Below are 19,196 nucleotides of genomic sequence, written 5' to 3' on the forward strand. Positions count from 1 at the left end.
ATCTGAAAATCAAGCATGGTGATCAAGCTTTGTAAATACTGCAGGGACCTTGGAGGTAGGTGAGGAAGCATCCGGACTGACCACATGAAGATCCCAAACATTTAATAGTGTTTAAATCAATGACATGAAAACACACCCTTTGAAAAAATTTGCATAAAATATTTTAATCTCATTTTTTAACATCCTAGGTTGCTCCCCCCTGGCAATATCAGATACGTGTAAGTAAAAGCTGAATGTCAGTGTAACGCACATCTGCACATCAGTGCATTTCTAAAAATAAATGTTTTCTGTTTTACTCTGTTTAAGTTGAAAATTTTAAATATGAAATGCTCTATGGACAGCATCAGCAGTATTTGCTATCATAGTCATTGTATTGGGCTGTATATAATGTCTGTACTTTATTTGTTCTTTTTCATTTACTATTATGAAATTGCTGACTCCATGTTTTTCATCTTGATTTCATGGTAGATTTAGAGAAGAGACGTAATCTGTGTCGTGGGGGTAAGTAAAGAGTGAATGGCAGAACACACACATCTGCGCAGTAAAATCATAATCCACAATTTTTTTATCTTAAAGTGCCACCAAGATTTGGATCAGCATTGCCTGCTCCTCCTATAAGAAGAAGTAAGTACAAAGCAGAGTTATTGGCGTTTGAAGGTACGTGTGTGCATGGACGTTTGCTACATCCCTGAGATTTAACACATGTATACCTGCAGCTGAGTGAATGAAAGCAGGGCAGTGATAATGTTAAGAGCAGAGAGACACGGCAGTATCCCAGTATTTTAAAAATTAGCAATCAGAAGATTTTAGTTTTATTTTGAGTATGAAGAGTATTAGAGGAATTATGCATTTGTTACTACAAAGCAAAAACTAATTGTCACACACAACCTGAAGACAAAGGCGGATCAACATGAATAAAAGTACTTCAATGATAACTTAGAGCAGAACATTAGAACCAGTTTAGAGGTTCCTGAAGTCAGAATCCAAAAACACGCCAGTTAAAGCAAAATGTGGCTTGTTTTCTTCAAAGGGTTTGTTACAAGGAATCAAAATACTGATAGGAAGAAACTAAACACAGAAGAACAATGAAAATTAAACAATCTGAAAATCAAGCATGGTGATCAAGCTTTGTAAATACTGCAGGGACCTTGGAGGTAGGTGAGGAAGCATCCGGACTGACCACATGAAGATCCCAAACATTTAATAGTGTTTAAATCAATGACATGAAAAAAAGCCTTTGAAAAAATTCGCAAAAAATATTTTAATCTCATTTTTTAACATCCTAGGTTGCTCCTCCCTGCCAATACCAGATACGAGTAAGTAAAAGCTGAATGTCAGTGTAACGCACATCTGCACATCAGTGCATTTCTAAAAATAAATGTTTTCTGTTTTACTCTGTTTAAGTTGAAAATTTTAAATATGAAATGCTCTGTGAACAGCATCAGCAGTATTTGCTATCATAGTCATTGTATTGGGCTGTATATAATGTCTGTACTTTATTTGTTCTTTTTCATTTACTATTATGAAATTGCTGACTCCATGTTTTTCATCTTGATTTCATGGTAGATTTAGAGAACAGACGTATTCCGTGTCTTGGGGGTAAGTAAAGAGTGAATGGCAGAACACACACATCTGCGCAGTAAAATCACAATCCACAATTTTTTTATCTTAAAGTGCCACCAAGATTTGGATCAGCATTGCCTGCTCCTCCTATAAGAAGAAGTAAGTACAAAGCAGAGTTATTGGCGTTGGAAGGTACGTGTGTGCATGGACGTTTGCTACATCCCTGAGATTTAACATATTTATTCCTGCAGCTGAGTGAATGAAAGCAGGGCAGTGATAATGTTAAGAGCAGAGAGACACGGCAGTATCTCAGTATTTTAAAAATTAGCAATCAGAAGATTTTAGTTTTATTTTGAGTATGAAGAGTATTAGAGGAATTATACATTTGTTACTACAAAAGCAAAAACTAATTGTCACACACAACCTGAAGACAAAGGCGGATCAACATGAATAAAAGTACTTCAATGATAACTTGTAGCAGAACATTAGAACCAGTTTAGAGGTTCCTGAAGTCAGAATCCAAAAACATGCCAGTTAAAGCAAAATGTGGCTTGTTTTCTTCAAAGGGTTTGTTACAAGGAATCAAAATACTGATAGGAAGAAACTAAAGACAGAAGAACAATGAAAATTAAACAATCTGAAAATCAAGCATGGTGATCAAGCTTTGTAAATACTGCAGGGACCTTGGAGGTAGGTGAGGAAGCATCCGGACTGACCACATGAAGATCCCAAACATTTAATCAGTGTTTAAATCAATGACATGAAAACACACCCTTTGAAAAAAGTCTTATAAAATATTTTATTTTTTTTATTATTTATTATTTATTTTTCCCATTTTTTTACATCCTAGTTGGCTCCCCCATGGCAATGTGTTCAATACCAGATACGAGTAAGTAAAAGCTGAATGTCAGTGTAACACACATCTGCACATCAGTGCATTTCTAAAAATAAATGTTTTCTGTTTTACTCTGTTTAAGTTGAAAATTTTAAATATGAAATGCTCTATGGACAGCATTGGCAGTATTTGCTATCATAGTCATTGTATTGGGCTGTATATAATGTCTGTACTTTATTTATTCTTTTTCATTTACTATTATGAAGTTGCTGACTCCATGTTTTTCATCTTGACTTCACAGCAGATAGTTTTTGCGGTGGTTTCCTGGATGACTGTAAGTACAAGCTGAATGGAAGTTTAAGACAAGCTATCTATGCAGTTCTAAAATGAAATGTGGGATGGGTAACTGGTCAAAACAAGTTAAAGCATTTGAAATGTCTCATTTTTATCTACATTTTAATACCAAGTTCAACGTCCGTCTGATTCCACCTGTGTGAAAGTCATTTTCTTATTTAGTCAGATTTTAAATGTTAAATATAAGATTGTGTTAAAACTGTGATTTCAAATCTAAAACTTGTATTTCCAGCTGCCATGTCTTTGTGGGATTTAGAAAAGATTTAGATCATATGTGTACGCGTGGGGGGTAGGAGGTGTTAATGTGTCACTTTATAGTTTGGAACTTTTCAGTTTTTTCTGTGGAAAAGAGTAAAAACTATGAAAGTCCCTTTAAGTCCCATTAATGACAAATTCTTCAGCAAATGTCTTGACCCAATTTTTAAACAATATTTGAACAAATTCAAATATAATATTTTAAATATACTGTTTTTATACAAACATCATGGTGATGAATGCCTACCTTGCAGTAAAATCTATGTTGGGTACCAAAAAAGCTGACTGTAAGCTCAAAAAATATTTGTTCTATAAATATGGCTCATATAATAACCACAGAGGAAATTATATGATCCACAGTATGTGTGTGTGTCATCCCAAATCTTCTTGCTGTTTACATTTAGAAGCTATTGTTTGATAAAAACATTAAAAATATCAACCTATTTGTGGTATACACATTGAAAAAAATAAAGCTATCTTTTTTTTCTTTCCAGTTTTAGTCTTTCTTCAGTTTCTGTTGAAAACTCTTAATTTGCTGTGTGGAAGCCTTATGTACACTGTTACATTTTTGCTATCCTCTGTCATGTAGAATTGTGTTTTCTTCTCTATCACCATATTGAGGTCTGGCTTTTGTTTAATCTTTGATTTTCCAGTTGCGTTACCCAAGCAACCACCCAGAGACCCTTTCATGCACTTAGTCTCCCTCCAGAAGGCGTCTGGCTCCTGGCTGCTTGATCCTGGTCTGGCTACTGCACTGGGAAAGACCAGTCAGCAGGTGGAAAAGATCAAACCCAGAACGGTGGGCTGAATTGTCATTTTTGTCATAATTTTCATCAATAACCTTTGTGAGGGAAAAACAAAACACAATAAAAACGAACGCAGGAAGACAGAAACTTGAAATGTATTGACAGTTTCACTAACGAATAAAAACGAGATGAAAATTTTCTAGAGAGACGAAATCCAATCAGAACTAATTAAGTTGTGTAGGAAGGTGAGGCGAATTTGGACGTGATAAAATCAGAAGGGATCTCCTTGTTAGATTAGTTAGACACCCACAATTTGATCTGCCACCGACAAGCAGGGGGAAACTCCCATGCTCCCTGTTTATCATGAAAACATGATAAAAGTTCAACACTCGGAAGGAAAAGAAGACCTGGACAGATTTTGCATGTGATATTAAAGAAAATAAGATGCTTTGTAAACCATTTGGAGCATCTCTTACCAGCAAAAATACAACAAACCTTTACACTATACATTAGATTTTAATCAGCTGAATAAACTATATCTACTATAATCTTATAATATTTAGCTGACCAAATCTAAATTTAGACGCCTAAATTATAAATAAAAATAAATGTTTAGTAAAACGACTGACTAAAACTAAAACTAAAACTAAATCAACATTTTCTGTCAAAGTTAACACTGGCTGTCAATTTAAGTAATAACACAAAATGATAATATGAGATTTAAAATAAAATTGATTGGATAATTTGAACAACAAAACATAGGATGCGATTAAAAACATGGAAGTACAATATAACAAATATAACAAAAAGAAGTAAACTAAATGTAGCCCCTGCCTTGGCGCATGAAAACAAATCTGTAAATATCACAGGATAAAATATTGGTTGTAATGACTCTCCTAAGTATCCACAGAGCTGCACTGCAGAAAGTGTTTTCTCATCAGTCAGAACTTCTACTGAACACATTTCAGTGCCTTATTTTACTTTATGTTAGCACAGTTGTAGAAAGTGAGATCATGATTTTCATGTGTTCATTTGATGAATTAGGCCAACAGTGAAGTGTGGGCCACCATTCTGGCTCTGGTCTGGCTTCATGCTTTCAAGATGGATGCAAAGGATGAGTGGGAGTTTCTGGCTTTGAAGGCTGCCTCATGGATCCGTGCTCAAAATGGTAGAAACAATGATAATATCAAATAAAGTATTCTTTTAAACACTGTTTGAAACCACACTAAAAAATCAGCCCTCTCCTTATTCGTATAATAACTTACGTTTTCATTTTAGCGCCATGTGTGTCAGAGTGTGTGGAATCTGGAAATGTCCTGTTGGGTTGCAGCATAAAGAAAGAAGCTCTGGGACTCTAGGTTTTCTCGAAGTGGATTCACCTTCAGGATTGGCGAATCATGCCATATGGCTTTTAATTCATTTTTGTGCTATTTACCCTATTGTAATTGTTATATAATCAGAATTGTTTCAAAAAACAAGCAGTTATTATGGCAACTCATTTAAATTGTATGTTTTTATTCCTGTTTTCCATCACCATATGGCGATGTTGGTCATAATTTGTTACTTTTTACTTGTTTTTATACATTCCACTTCATGTTGTTCTTCTGAGAAAGGTTCTAATTCAAAATGCTTGTGTTACAGTCCCAAATCAAAGTTAACTTTTTATGCCTACTTCTAGACAAAGTCCTAATTTTATCTTATAGCGCTGTTTATATGGTCACATTGAAATTAAACAATATTGATGACATTTTGTTTCTCTTGCAGATTTTTCCTTTTTATCCACAAAATGCTAACATTGAGTCGATATATGCTAATTTGTCAGTTAGGATGATGGAACAACCAGTGGTTTGGTTTTTTTATCTGAAGCAAAGGAAAAAAATATATAGCCAACCCACAGGGCCTGGCTCAAGTCAGCAATTACAAAAGATAGCATTTTTATTATTTGGGGGAAAATGGCACCAGCAGTGTTAGTGGCTAGGTGTGGTTAGGTAAGAAAGAGCCAGTGGGCCCATCACTGAAGCTGTGGGGATCATGGCTTACAATAGGAAAGAGTGCAATGTATGTCATATCAGGTGTGCTGCAGTGTCACCTTTGTGCCTAACTATTCATTTACCAGAGCAGCAAATTGATGATTATGTGAACATAATATTTTGCTTTTTTTCCCCTTTTAAGTTGCAAATACTTTTGAAAATTCTGAAGAAAGCTGAAAACAGTGGAGTGAATGTTTTATTTACAGGTTTAGTCATATTTTGTAATCAGGTTTATCTGTCTGCTTAATGTTTAGATAGAAATGCTATGAAATCTAATGCAACTCAATAAACATATATTTCCATAATCTGACAGACTACTAAATGTTTGGGAAAAATTGTGTATGTTGAATAATAAAAGGTATGCACATTAACATTTTAGCACTTAAGCCATATTGTATAGTACAGGCAATATACCCAATTGCCCAGGTCCTCATCTACAAGGAACTAGCACAGTCAGTCTGTGATTCATAGTGTAAACACTGTTACAAGAACAGGGACCTGCAGTAAAACTGTCCAGATAATCTTTCTGGCCCTGCAGGCCAAAAGCACAGAATCTTTTCAGTAAAGTTTTAATAAATGGAGCAACTGATTGAGCTAATGTTTGCCATGGGTCCTAAGATAAAGTGTCACATAGTATTGGGTGGGTGCACAGTCACTATGTTACAAGAAGAAATACTGTGGAAAAAAATAGTAAAGTTTGAACATATGCAATGTTTGCAGTGAAACTTTAGTTTTCAATAAACGCGCGCGCACACACACACACACACACACACACACACACATACACACACTATTTCATTGCACATTCACATTTGCAGCAATGTTTGAACACGAATAGCTAAAAGACCAGATAATAGCCACACATTTTCAATGTTCTTTCTTACAAGCCAAATGAGCCTCACTTGTGAGTTTGTGAGTGGTTGTTTTATTTTCTTATCTAACTTCAGCAATAAAGCCACTTTTGATTTTTACATCTTGTTTTCAAAGTAGCTTAACCTTCAGGGCTAGTCAACAGGAGCAGATCTAATTACACCATACTGCCTTCAATTCGTTGTTGTATTATATACCCTGTTATGAGTGCTATATAATCAGAATTTCTTGGAATTTTCTTTTGAACAATTTCTACATCTGTGAGCCAACTAAATGTTTAGGTGGGTATTTATGCTGATTAATGAAAGATATGTACAGTAAAAATTAATTCTCTTTTTTTGATTGCCTATATTGACTTTATTATCTTTTTGATGTTGGTGTTCTTCATTGTTTACTATTATTGTATATTTATTTTTAGTATTTATATTCATAAGTAAGAAAAGGGATCAGTGATGATTCATCAGTGTACACGGGAGAAATAGTTTCAATACTGTTCAATGGATTGACGATGCAAGACCACTAAGATCAGTGATATGCTCAGACTCAATTTCATCGTTTGCAAGACAGTCACTCAGATTGCAGACCTCAAATTCTGATAGAGACTCAGCAAACATTATATAGAATTACTATGATGGGGCTTATGGTCACCCTCATATGGGTACCAGCGCATCATAGAGTTAAGGGAAATGATTATGGCAGACAGAACAGCAAAGGAAGCTACAAAGAGACCATTATGGACATGGAAATCAGTGTTAGTAGGACAGCAAACAAGAGTAGAATATGGCACAAAATAAAAGAAAGGTGGCAAAAGCAATGGGAGGAAGAGAGGAAAGGGCGATGGTTTTATAAAATACAAAGGGAAATAGAAAAAATGAGAAGCACAGAGAGGAACAGGAGAGAGGAGACGGTTACATCTCGACACTCCACACCAGTTGGTGGCGAGAATGCACCATTTTGCTGTTTGCCAGCCGCCACTAAACAGTATAAAGAGGAAGAAAAAGAAAACGAAACCTGTCAGGATACACACGTCTGTTTTCTACAGTCACTGGTCTGTCCATAGAAGTAAGCTTCTATTGCACATCATTCTTCACTAGCGGTCTCCAGCGCCACATTTTCATATCTCACAGGTTATCTCAACCATTCCGTTCTTTATGAGTTAGTTCATTCCTAATGTCACATCATCGGTTTTTATTTCCGGATTCATTATTGTCTTTTTAACAAAATGTTTTCGGATCCCAGTCAAAAACATGCAGTATAACCTATGCAGTTTCACAAAACGGAACGATTGAAGTGTCGCATATAATCGGGTGGGTGCACAGTCACTCTGTACAAAGAGATGCCATTCATCGTCGGGAGAGGAAAGTCCTCTGACTTGAAGTTAGCAGAGGGTCGGAGAAGTCCCCGGTGCTGCCGCTTAACTGATTTTCGTGTTTTCTGGTGGCGTTTTCCAACATGTATAATAATCCGTGGCAACATAATCCAGATGCTTCTGGTCGCAGAGTCGCCATATTAATGCGCATCTTTGTAGAAGCGAAGACTCAATTTTAGTAGACGTGTGCCAAGTCATTAAAATTATGTTTAGACGATTTAAATGGTTAATAAGAGGTCACGTTAGAAGTAAACAGCAGCACTGAGAGCGCACTCCGCGTTAAAATGTGACATTGCAAATTTTCTGCAGCAAGAAATGTTTTCTTATTTCCAACGGTGCTCTTTTTACTATGATATACTGTTTTTTTTTATATAGATTTTTAATTATCGTTTTATCATCATCACCTGATAAAGTCTCTGACTGGATTGCGCTGTACGCGTAAGAAGCGTCACGTGACTAGTTAAACGCCCTTTCTATCGCGAGTGCTCGCAGACCCTCCTGCAGAAAGACCGACTTAAAAAAAGTTAATAACTACATTCATGATACCTGTTATCTCCAACGAGAGTTTTAGAATATTTTTTCTTGTCCAGCTTGTGCACAGAAAGCAGTGTTGAGTTGAACTTCGTATCTGTTCCTGGAGACACAACGCACGACACAGACCAAACCAAACCAAAACTAAAGGCCGAATTGCCATTAACTAAAACAATGCACCGTGTTTGTCAGGTGAACGTCTAACTACAAGAGATTCTCTTTTTTCAGATGTGTGAAACCTGCACTTCCAAAGTGTTATTTTTGTTGTCACGTGACTTACTCTGTCATTGGATTACAGGATTCTGAGCAGCTAGTTTGCGCTGTTCCTGATCATTCTTGAAACGAACTGGCTGGTTGTATTTCACTTGTTTACTAATGGCATCAAAATGGCCCTAAATGAGTTTGTCATGAACACAACATAAATAATGTGTACTGATATATTTTGATTACCTAAAAAGTCTGTATAGCTGCAACGAACAGTCGCATTCATTCTGAGTTATTTGTGCTGTTTTTAATGTCAGTAAGGCTGATAACAAGAAAAAGATAACTAGAGAATGGAAGTAATGGTTAGTCTTAACTTGGATGTTGACGAGAGATCCTGCCACTGGTTATCAGCCTTGTCAGAGGAAAACTAGGTGAACATTTTAACTCTCGAGCATTAACTATAAAAACAATTACACTACTGCAAGTCAGCTCATCAGAGTTTGTTATATTCATTGATTTGATCATAACTACAACATTATATGACCAGATTAATCTGGAAATATTTTTTTTAACATCTACATAGGTAAGGAATGCCTGGAATGCACAGCCACTATAAATTTTATTTCACAGTCCTTAAATGTTTCTGATTCACAGATACGATGATAAACCGCTGTGGTCTGCTAACTCTCCAGAAGGAACCAGGTACTGACGGAAAATAAAGAGTCTTCTGTTTTCTCTGCAGCCTCTTTTCATTCATCTAATATTCAAATGTAAAGACTTCTATCATTTGTACTATTTTAAACATTTATTATTTACTAATTCCACACTTGCCCTGTGGACAGTCTTTATCCTTCAACCTTGGGTCCTCTACCAGAGGCCTGGGAGCTTGAGGGTCCTGTGCAATATCTTTGCAGTTCCCAGGACTGCACACTTCTGGTCAGATGTTGTTTTCTGCTGGAGCCACTCGCCCGGCTTGGGGATCACTGCATTGTGTGCTCCAATTACCACTGGGACCACTGTTGCCTTCATCCTCCACATCTTCTCAAGCTCTTCTCTGAGCCCTTGGTACTTCACCAGCTTCTTGTGTTCCTTCTTCCTGATGTTGCTGTCAGTCAGTATAGCTACATCTATAACTATGGCTGTCTTGTGCTTGTCCACCACTACTATGTGCTGTTGGTTAGCCATCAGTCTGTCTGTGTCTGGAAATCCCACAGAATCTTGGCTCAGTCATTCTCAACCATCCTAGTGGGCATCTCCCATTTTGACCTCGGGACTTCCAAGCCACACTCTGCAAAGACGTTTCTGTATACTATGCCGGCCACTTTGTTATAGCGTTCCATGTATGTCTTGCCTGCTAGCAATTTGCACCATACTGTTATGTGCTGGAGTTTTTCAGGGGCATATTTACACAGCCTGCACCTGGGGTCACGACTGGTGTGACAGACCCCTGCTTTCATGGATCTTGTACTTAAAACTTGTTCCTGTGCTGCCATGATTCGTGCCTCTGTGTTCTCTTTCAGTCCAGCTTTGTCAAGCCACTGGTAGGATGTCTGGATGTCAGCTACTTCTACCTGACGGTGGTAAATACTGTGCAGAGGCCTGTCCTTCCATGATGGTTCTTCTCTTTGCTCCTCTTCTTTCTCAGGTTTCTGCTGCCTGGGGTATCCAGTGAAACGTCTTGCTCACTCCTAGGATACAGCTTCATGTTATCCATGTAGAGGAGATGGCTGATGATTGGTCCATTCCATAGTATGTATCTGTAGCCAGTCTTTTTAATGATATCACTGGGGGGTTCAGGCCTATGCAGAACAGCAGTGGGGACAGAGCATATTCTTGGTAAATCCCACACTTGATGGTGACTTGCACAGTTGGTCGAAGTTGACCTCTAGTGTTGTTTGCCACATCCTCATGGAATTCCTGTTGATCGGTGGGGATCAGGACTGTTTGGTCTTCAGCTAGCCATTCTGGGTATCTCTCATCCATTAGCAGCTGGTTTATTTGTGCTGATTGAGTACAGTCAGTTTTTTAAGCTTTTTTAAGATCCTATTCAGGGAGGTTGTTGTGGTCTGTAGTTACTGAGCATTGCCGTTATGAGTTGCTTCCTTCTCCCAGATCCTCTTCCAGTTTTGCTCTGTATCTGGCCTTGGTGGGGCAGTTCTCATTTTGTTCAGCTGCCACTGAGAGTACACCTTGGATCATTCTGTGGAGAACAGCTGGTTTATTCTCCTGCCTTCTGTTTCTCTGGTATACCTCTTCAAGGCTAGGAGTCTTTGCTTGACGGTTTCAATGGCCTCAGCCTAATCACCAACATGCTCACTATCATATACATATTCTAATGACTTGACACACTTAATACAAAAATCCACAAAGTATGAAACAGAGGTTAACAATATTATCCCATTCCTTCTTCTGAATTTCAAAGAAATTACAGATATAAATCCAACATGTGTGAAACAACCATTTGTAAAGAATATATGGTTTATGTATAACGTGATTCTGTTTCTTTTAGTTCCTCTGAAGAGCATTGAGGTGGAGCTGGAGGTGAGGGACCATGTGGCTACAGTGGTCTCCACTCTGAACTACGAGAATAAGGAGGACAAGCCATTAGAGGCTGTTTTTGTCTTCCCTCTGCCTGGAGATGCTGCTGTCTGTCATTTCAGTGCTGAGATCGGAAAGACACAGATTGTAGCTGAGGTGAAGGAGAAACAGAAGGTGAGCTGGACAGTAAATATAACCTGATTATAAGTAAGATTCAAATAACAATAAACACAGTGAATGTTACTGACATGTGTCACCTGTCCTTCAGGCTCGTGAGGAGTATGATGATGCTCTGAGCTGCGGTCAGCAGGCCTTCCTATTGGAGGAGAGTGATCGGAGTCCAGATATATTCTCTCTGAGTGTGGGCAGTCTGCCTCCAGGAGAGAGCGCCTCCATCAGGTTGGAGTACGTGACTGAGCTGGCTGTGCAGGCTGATGATGGTCTGAGGTTCTGTCTGCCTGCTGTGCTCAACCCTCGATACCAGCCTCAGGGTAGGAACACTTCAAAATAGTTGGACCAGAAATGGTTAAACCATATTAGGTCTTGAACCAACCTCACAATACAGACAGAACACAATATATGGCAGAAACAGTCAAGCTTCTAATTCATTTTCTAGCAGAAAAAGTGATTTTTCTTTCAAATATATTTGTCAGAATATAAACATTTTTTTAGAAAGCAGAGGAAGATGCATTGAGTAAACAGACGGTCACTGTGTAGAATTTCTATCAGCTTTAAAGGTTGTAACTGAAATGAGAATATGTAAAATTTTTAATGGATATTTAATTATTTTACCAACATTGTTATAAATTAAGACTGGAGCATGTCCCAGTTTGCAGTGGTGTCTGTTTACATTCATCAAATATGTAAATCATTTGCAGAACACATGGATAAGCACCTTGTTGTCGTGATTTGGTGCTATATAAATAATATTGTATTGAATGGAATTAAACTAAATTGTCAGTAACTTAAGCTTTGATGTTCTGTTTATTCATGAACAGCTTGACAGCTTTAAACTAGTGTACATACTACTGCCCATAGTTTATTTAAAACATGGGAATATTTAGCGAAACAAAAACACTTTTACTTTGAAACAAAAATAAATATGGCATCTAAGAACAGGTTTACATTATGTTTGCATGTAAAAGAAATCTTTCTAATTAAAGCCTTATTATTTAGAGCATTTCTAACCTGATGTTGTGTACAGGTAGTGAAGGTGCAGGAGTCCAGGTGACTTCTGTTCCAGCCTCTCTGGTGCCCTACAGTCTGTCTTTCTCTGCCCGAGTGTCCTCTCCTCGTCCAATCTCTAAAGTAGAGTCCAACTGTTCCCTGGACCCTCTCCAGTACCTCAACACTGATCAAACCCAGGCCACGGTAGGTAGAGTGCTGTTTCTGCTGTGTGTGGTTGTTACTTATAACTGAGAACTAAATATAAATGTGTTTGTGGTGTGCAGGTCAAGCTGGCTGCAGGACACAAGTTTGACAGAGATGTTGAACTGCTGATTTATTACAAAGATGCCCACCAGCCCACTGCTGTGGTGGAGGCAGGACAGGCCTCTGCTGAGCCAGGTGAGTGAAAATGAGTGAAGTAGTTAATATGCAAATAAAAAGTTAATTATCTTTACTCTTCAAGTCAGGAGTTTGAATAAACATTGAAATGTTTTAAATTGTTTCTGTCTTACTTCTCAGGCTCTCTGATGGGTGATCCAGTGGTGATGGTCAGTCTGTACCCTGAGTTCCCCCAGTCTGTGATGTCTTCAATGGCTTCATGTGGAGAGTTTGTGTTTCTAATGGATCGATCTGGAAGTATGGGCTGTCATATCACAAACAGCATGCAGCAGGAAACTCGCATCAGCAGTGCCAGGGTATCTTTAATAAGTTATTACAGTCAGAAAATCTCTCCTAGTGTTCCTCTCACACAGTGGGCTCATCATCTTGTCCGTGTTCCCTTAAGGATACTCTGCTGCTCCTGTTGAAGAGCTTACCAATGGGCTGCTATTTCAACATTTACAGTTTTGGGTCTGGATATGAACACATCTTCCCGTGAGTCTCTCCGTCATTTCAGTCAGCCCAAGAAAGGTCCTGCTGTCTTTGTTAAGTATCTGAATGGATGTCTTGATGCATTCTCAATCATCCAGGAAAGTAAATCTCCAAAAGTTGAATCTGTTCATCTGGACGTAGCGTTTTGTGGGAGAAACGTTTCGTCACTCATCCAAGTGACTTCTTCAGTCTCAGCTGACTGCAGGTTTATAAGGTTTCCCCAACCTTATAAACAGATGAACTGTCCAGATGAACAGATTCAAGTTTTGTACATATCTGAATGGATGTTTTGGTGCATGTGTTTCTGTGATGGCAGTAAGAGTGTGGAGTACAGCCAGCAGACCATGGAGGAGGCTCTGAAGACAGTTGAGCAGATGGAGGCTAATCTTGGAGGAACTGAGATCCTGCAGCCCCTCAAACATATTTACAGCCAGCCCTGCATTCCCAATCAGCCTCGACAGGTAACACACACACATTTACATTAATTTCCTGGGAACTTTAGAAAACTTAAGCTGGATATACAGCACTTAGATTTGGAAAAAATGCTTGTATTCACTGATTTTGTCTTTTCCTTTCTTTGTGAATGGTTGAATGATACATATTGTATAAAGAGGTTTGAGTGCTCAAGCGAAGTAAGAAAGTGCTATATAAGAAACATTTACTATTTCTGAACCTAACTCAGCTCTCAGAACAAGCTGTGTGTTTGTGGGTCTGATGTTATGTCCTTATGTGTCAACTCTCCTCTCTAGCTGTTTGTCTTTACTGATGGAGAGGTGGGGAACACCAAAGAAGTGATAGATCTGGTGAAGAAGAACTCAGATTCTCACAGGTGAAACCACAAAAACACAAATATATCTACACAATATCCATAATGCCCAACATGTACTTAAAGTAAACTGTTATATTGCAGGTGTTTTTCTTTTGGGATTGGGGAAGGGGCCAGCTCTGCTCTCATCAATGGGATGGCCAAAGAAGGAGGAGGTCATGCTCAGTTCATCACAGGGACTGACAGGATGCAAGCAAAAGTAAGACATTAAACACAAAAAGAAAACAAGGTAAGCATTGCAGCAGCAGCAGCAGCAGCAGATACATATTTGAGATCAGAACTGCAGTGAGTAAAATCTCTGTTCCAGCTGTTTGTGTATATTTGGAGAGTTTTTCCTTATTTTTCAGGTGATGCAGTCGCTGCGATTTGCTCTGCAGCCGGCTGTGGTCGACATCTCAGTCACTTGGGATTTACCAAAGGAAGTGTCTGTCACTGTCCTCTCTCCACCAATCAAGACACTTTTCCAGGGTCAAAGGTCACTGATTTATGCCCAGCTCACTGGACAGGTAGGAGCAGCAGCCTCTCATGTTGTTGTTTAGGTATTTGATGACAGTAATTAACTTGACTTCTGACCCTGTGATTCTGTGTCAGAGGTCAGAGGTAGCAGAGGGCTGTGTGACGGTGAAGTACAGCCTGGCAGGTCATCCCTCTGAGAACCAGCTGCACTTCAGTCTCAGACCTGCAGAGGACACTGGGTAAAACAGTTTAACACAAACAGCACATTGACTCTATGTACTAGAAAACAGGTAGTAATGCACAGACCTAATGCTATTTGTCTGCTTTTAAACATGCTTCACTTCCTCCTAATATTATTTTCTTGGACTAGGGGTAATATAATATCCAGTTTTATGTAATTAATCATCACAAAGATTGAGACACAGTCTGCAGTTTGTGTGAAATCAAGGAGCCATTATTTGAAGTCCAGAAACTATTGTGCAATAATCTGCCACTTTTACTGTAAAATTCATGAAGAACAAACAGCTTGACACACACAGAGGTATCGCACCAACAACAACTAATTTGTGTCACCAGTACATGGTTTGGTAAAGCATTACAGAATTGTCTGTGCATTCAACATTGTAACAGTGTTGTATTCGTTTGGAGAAGAAAACAGCCTGTCTGGGCTTTAGTTGCAAATCATTCAGCATCAGAAAGGAATCTGTGCAACATACTGTCAGGACTACTTAACTGGGGTTAAGCAGAGACCGGTACAGCATATCTGTGTGAGTATAGGTCACCATCCTCTGTCAGTGTGAGTGATAGAAGTGTAACATGAAGGTAACTGATAACTTTTTTGGTTCATTTTTAAATCTTGGAAATGCAATTGCTAGAAATGATGAATTATTTTCTAAAAATACTTTTGGACTTCACAATCAAAACACCTGCCTTTTACAGGAAGTTCAATTCACTCTTATCTATGGTTACCAGATTTTCTTTAAAAATCTTTACATTTCTAGTTGCCTTCTTAACTATGTCTCCATGAAGCCCTACTTTTTTTTGAAGAAGTAACTAGTAACTATAAATAATTACTTTTTCAAAGTAACTTGTCCAACACTGATCAAGACCTGGATGAACTACACTGGTTTACCATGGTAAACCACAGTGTGGGATTGCACTGTAGAAAGTAGTGTGTTGCTACAAAAATGGCAAATAAAGGGCAACTAACAATGGAAGAGAGACGGACCATGATAACATTTAAAAATGTACGTCTTTCCTACAAAGAAGTTCAGTGAGTACAGTTTCCTTCACCATCAAAGGGCACTCAGAAACTGGGGCAAACTCTGAGGAAGAGGTCTGGCAGACCCAAAGCCATAACTGAGTCATAGGACAAGTTTCTAAGAGTTAACAGCTTGCGTGATAAGCGGCTCACAGGATAAAAGCTTCAAGCACAGCTTAACCTCCTAGGACCTGGCGTCCACATATGTGGACATCACATTTTGGGATGTCTAGACCAAAATACAAAATGTTGCTCTACAAGGGCCTGATTTCCACTTACGAGGACATTATACTGCCTTTGTTCTATCGAAATTTAAAGCAAATATCCTCATATGTGGATCTCATTTCTCTCAGAAAGAAAAATCAGGTAAAAAAAAAAATCTGGTAATTCTTTGTTTTTACATTAATCAGGTCCCAAACAGCCTAAATAGCAAAGAGAATTTAAAAATGCATGCCATGAAAGAGTTCAGGTCTTAGGAGGTTAATAGTGGTCATAGTAAGCAAGTTTCAGTTTCAACTCTAAAGAGAGGACTTCAAGCTGCATGTTTGACGGGACGAGCCCAACATGTGCTAGAACTACCTCAGGAAAAAAGAACAAGATGGTAAGCTTGAAAACATGGAGTGGCCAGCACAGCCTTCAGACTTTAACCCCATCGAGTTGTTTTGGGATGAACTGGACAGAAGTGTGAAAGCAAAGGTACCTGCAATGCCACACATTTATGGTAACTTCTGCAACAGATATGGGAAGAACTTTCTGAAGAACATTTGATTTCTATAGTAGAAAGAATGGTATGGGTGTGTTCAGCTGTTATATCTGCCAAAGCTGGCTACTTTGAAGAGTCAAAAGTTTAGATTACATTTTGGTCTATAAATTGATTCCACAATTTCTTTTTAAACTCCACTTGCTTATTTATACTGCACTTTCATTTCAGAGTGCAATGAGACAATAAACTGTGTATCAATAAAACAATGCAAAAGTTGGGGTTTTCTAAAACTTTTGACCTTTAGTGTATGTCATTTAATACAGAGTGTAGAATTAAACTTCAAAACCACTTCACTACAGTTTTTTCTTTTCAGTTATTGTGAAAAGAGCAAATTCCACCACATTTGAACATTCAGTCACATATTTACACATATAAATTTAACATAACCCACTTTCTAAATCAAACACAGAGTGATATTTTGTTTTGAAAGAGATAAGTTGATTCTCCCAAAAAGAGACAATCTAGCTAAAATCAGCTGCTAGTTGAGACTGAGATAAACAAGGAACATTCAAGGAAGTAAGTCTATTTTGGGGATCCAAACAAAACAAAACAAAACAAAAAAACAATTTGTATTTTTCTTATGAAACTTATTCTGAAAGGGAAGAACACTTTAACACTCTTTGTTCTAGGTTGCAAGTATTTAATTTAACCAAAGAACTTTCTCATTTTAGGAAAGTGTCTGATCAAAAATGTTAAATTAGGGAATTATTATAGTTTTGTGGAAGAGCATTAAGAAGTATGCTTTTATGCATTTTCCTTACTGTTGGGGATGCCAGAGTCTATACCAGGGGTCTGCAACCTTTAACACCCAAAGAGCCACTTGGACCCGGTTTCCACACAAAAGAAAACACTGGGAGCCGCAAATACTTTTTGAAATCTAAAATGAAGATAACACTGTATATATTGTTTTTTTACCTTTGTGCTTTGTGTGAACAACTAAAGTCAGTAAGTAAAGTTTATTACGCGCTTTTCATAGACAGGCAGTCACAAAGCTCTGTACACAAATATTAAAATAAACAATACAATCAATAGACATTATACACAATGTAAAAGATCAAATGTAAATAATAATAAAGAATATAAAATGCGTAGATCAACAAGAGGCTTGTTTGAACAGAAAAGTTTTTAATTGCTTTTTAAAAGAATCCACAGAGCAACTAAGGTGTGTTGCTTATAAAATCCATGAAGTGCTACAGAGAAAATTACATTTTATTTATGTAATTGACACATTTTGAACTCTTAAAGAAATATAACAAAAGGAAAGACACCCAGCTGAACTAAAATGATCCAACTCAAAGAAGTCCAGACGCTTTTCTTTGCAAACTCCTTTGACTACGATGACCTGGATGACTGAGAACCTTCACAGACATAAAATGATCCATGTAGCAAACAAAAACTGTTGTGAGCCGCCACCCCTTTAAAAAGTAATTGGAAAAGAAGCACTATGCCGCTAAAAAAAAAAAAAAAGATATTTGCAAAATTCTGCCTAAATATCTATTTTACCTTGTTAATGTGTGTGGCGGGGCGTGGTCTGCAGTGCCGCTGAATGGGAGTCGGACGCACCTGAGCGGCACCCGCAATCGCGCCTCGCCGCCTTAAAGTCTGTGCTCTTTCTGCTGTTGTGTTGTCGGGCTGTGAGCTGAAAAGCTACAGCCGGCTTTATGCGTACAGCAACCGTGTGTGAAAAGTGGTCAATAAAGAGATGCTGAAAAGCATGTCCATGTAAAACATCGTCGGGTCTGCCGTGATATGTTTACAATGAGACTTCTGGTCCTGAACCTCTGCTCACAGCGTCTGCAAATCGGGGCTTTCATCTTTACGCAGGACTGTAAGCTGTCATCTGTGAGGCGTGAGCGGTGTTTGTTTTTAACATAGTTCTCGGTTGAGCAGTGGCGTGTCTAGAAAATTTTTGTTGGGGGGGGGCAGGTAGGGGCACAGATTTGGAGAAGGGTGGCAGATGTAATTGGCAGATAATGTTAAAAAAAAAAAAATCTACCAACCGTTAACCATCATTCAATAACCCTGTAAACCTAATAACTGAATTTGCTTTTGACTCTTATTAGAATGAGGTTTTAACCACTACAGTGCAAAGTTTTTAGATACTGCGTTGATGAAGTACAAGAGATACAATCAGTGCTTTGTCAGTGTTTACTCAGCATTCAAGGACAGCAATATTTGCATAGTATTTTTACTGACATATAGGGCACATATGTTTTGGGCAAAAACATTTTTGAATATTAAAATACAAACATTTTTAACATACAATTGCCAAATTAGCCAATGCAAAACTTTATCTGCCTATTAAAAAAAGAAGATAATCTTCTTACAAACTGGTGTTTGATTTTGAAACAGGAAAAAAGTGGGGAAACAAATGAAAAGACTAACATTTGAATGAAATCTGAAAGCAAGTAAATACTTTCTATGCTGCCTTATGGTAAAGTTTGGTAATATTGATGTATAAATAACAACACTGGCTGATGATGAAATATAGCTGGCATGGTGACACTGCCAGTATTAACCTGCAGGGCTGGACTGGTACAAAAAATTGAGCATTTTGA

General features: G+C 38.0%; 1 protein-coding gene across 48 annotated transcripts in view; it reads left to right on the forward strand.

The window, feature by feature from the left end:
• LOC100702702 (von Willebrand factor A domain-containing protein 5A) overlaps window positions 1-19,196 on the forward strand; it is a 221,118-nt gene that overhangs the window by 46,287 nt on the left and 155,635 nt on the right. For 19 of the 48 annotated variants that reach the window (XM_025897996.1, XM_025897992.1, XM_025898001.1 and 16 more), the window contains exons 34-40: window positions 11,564-11,786; window positions 12,500-12,666; window positions 12,747-12,861; window positions 12,982-13,157; window positions 13,247-13,335; window positions 13,649-13,793; window positions 14,082-14,161. In XM_025897996.1, the coding sequence (XP_025753781.1) occupies window positions 11,564-11,786; window positions 12,500-12,666; window positions 12,747-12,861; window positions 12,982-13,157; window positions 13,247-13,335; window positions 13,649-13,793; window positions 14,082-14,161 (995 nt within the window). Of the gene's footprint in view, window positions 1-188; window positions 219-468; window positions 502-576; window positions 625-1,286; window positions 1,317-1,566; window positions 1,600-1,674; window positions 1,723-2,413; window positions 2,453-2,699; window positions 2,733-3,660; window positions 3,920-4,595; window positions 4,756-4,797; window positions 4,922-5,031; window positions 6,089-11,563; window positions 11,787-12,499; window positions 12,667-12,746; window positions 12,862-12,981; window positions 13,158-13,246; window positions 13,336-13,648; window positions 13,794-14,081; window positions 14,162-14,242; window positions 14,358-14,505; window positions 14,665-14,749; window positions 14,854-19,196 lie in introns of those variants that run through there. The other 29 variants (XR_003213727.1, XM_019367317.2, XM_025897983.1 and 26 more) reach the window with 20 other exon arrangements.

The sequence above is a fragment of the Oreochromis niloticus genome, linkage group LG14 (assembly GCF_001858045.2).
Source record: "Oreochromis niloticus isolate F11D_XX linkage group LG14, O_niloticus_UMD_NMBU, whole genome shotgun sequence".
Taxonomy (NCBI): Eukaryota; Metazoa; Chordata; class Actinopteri; order Cichliformes; family Cichlidae; genus Oreochromis; species Oreochromis niloticus.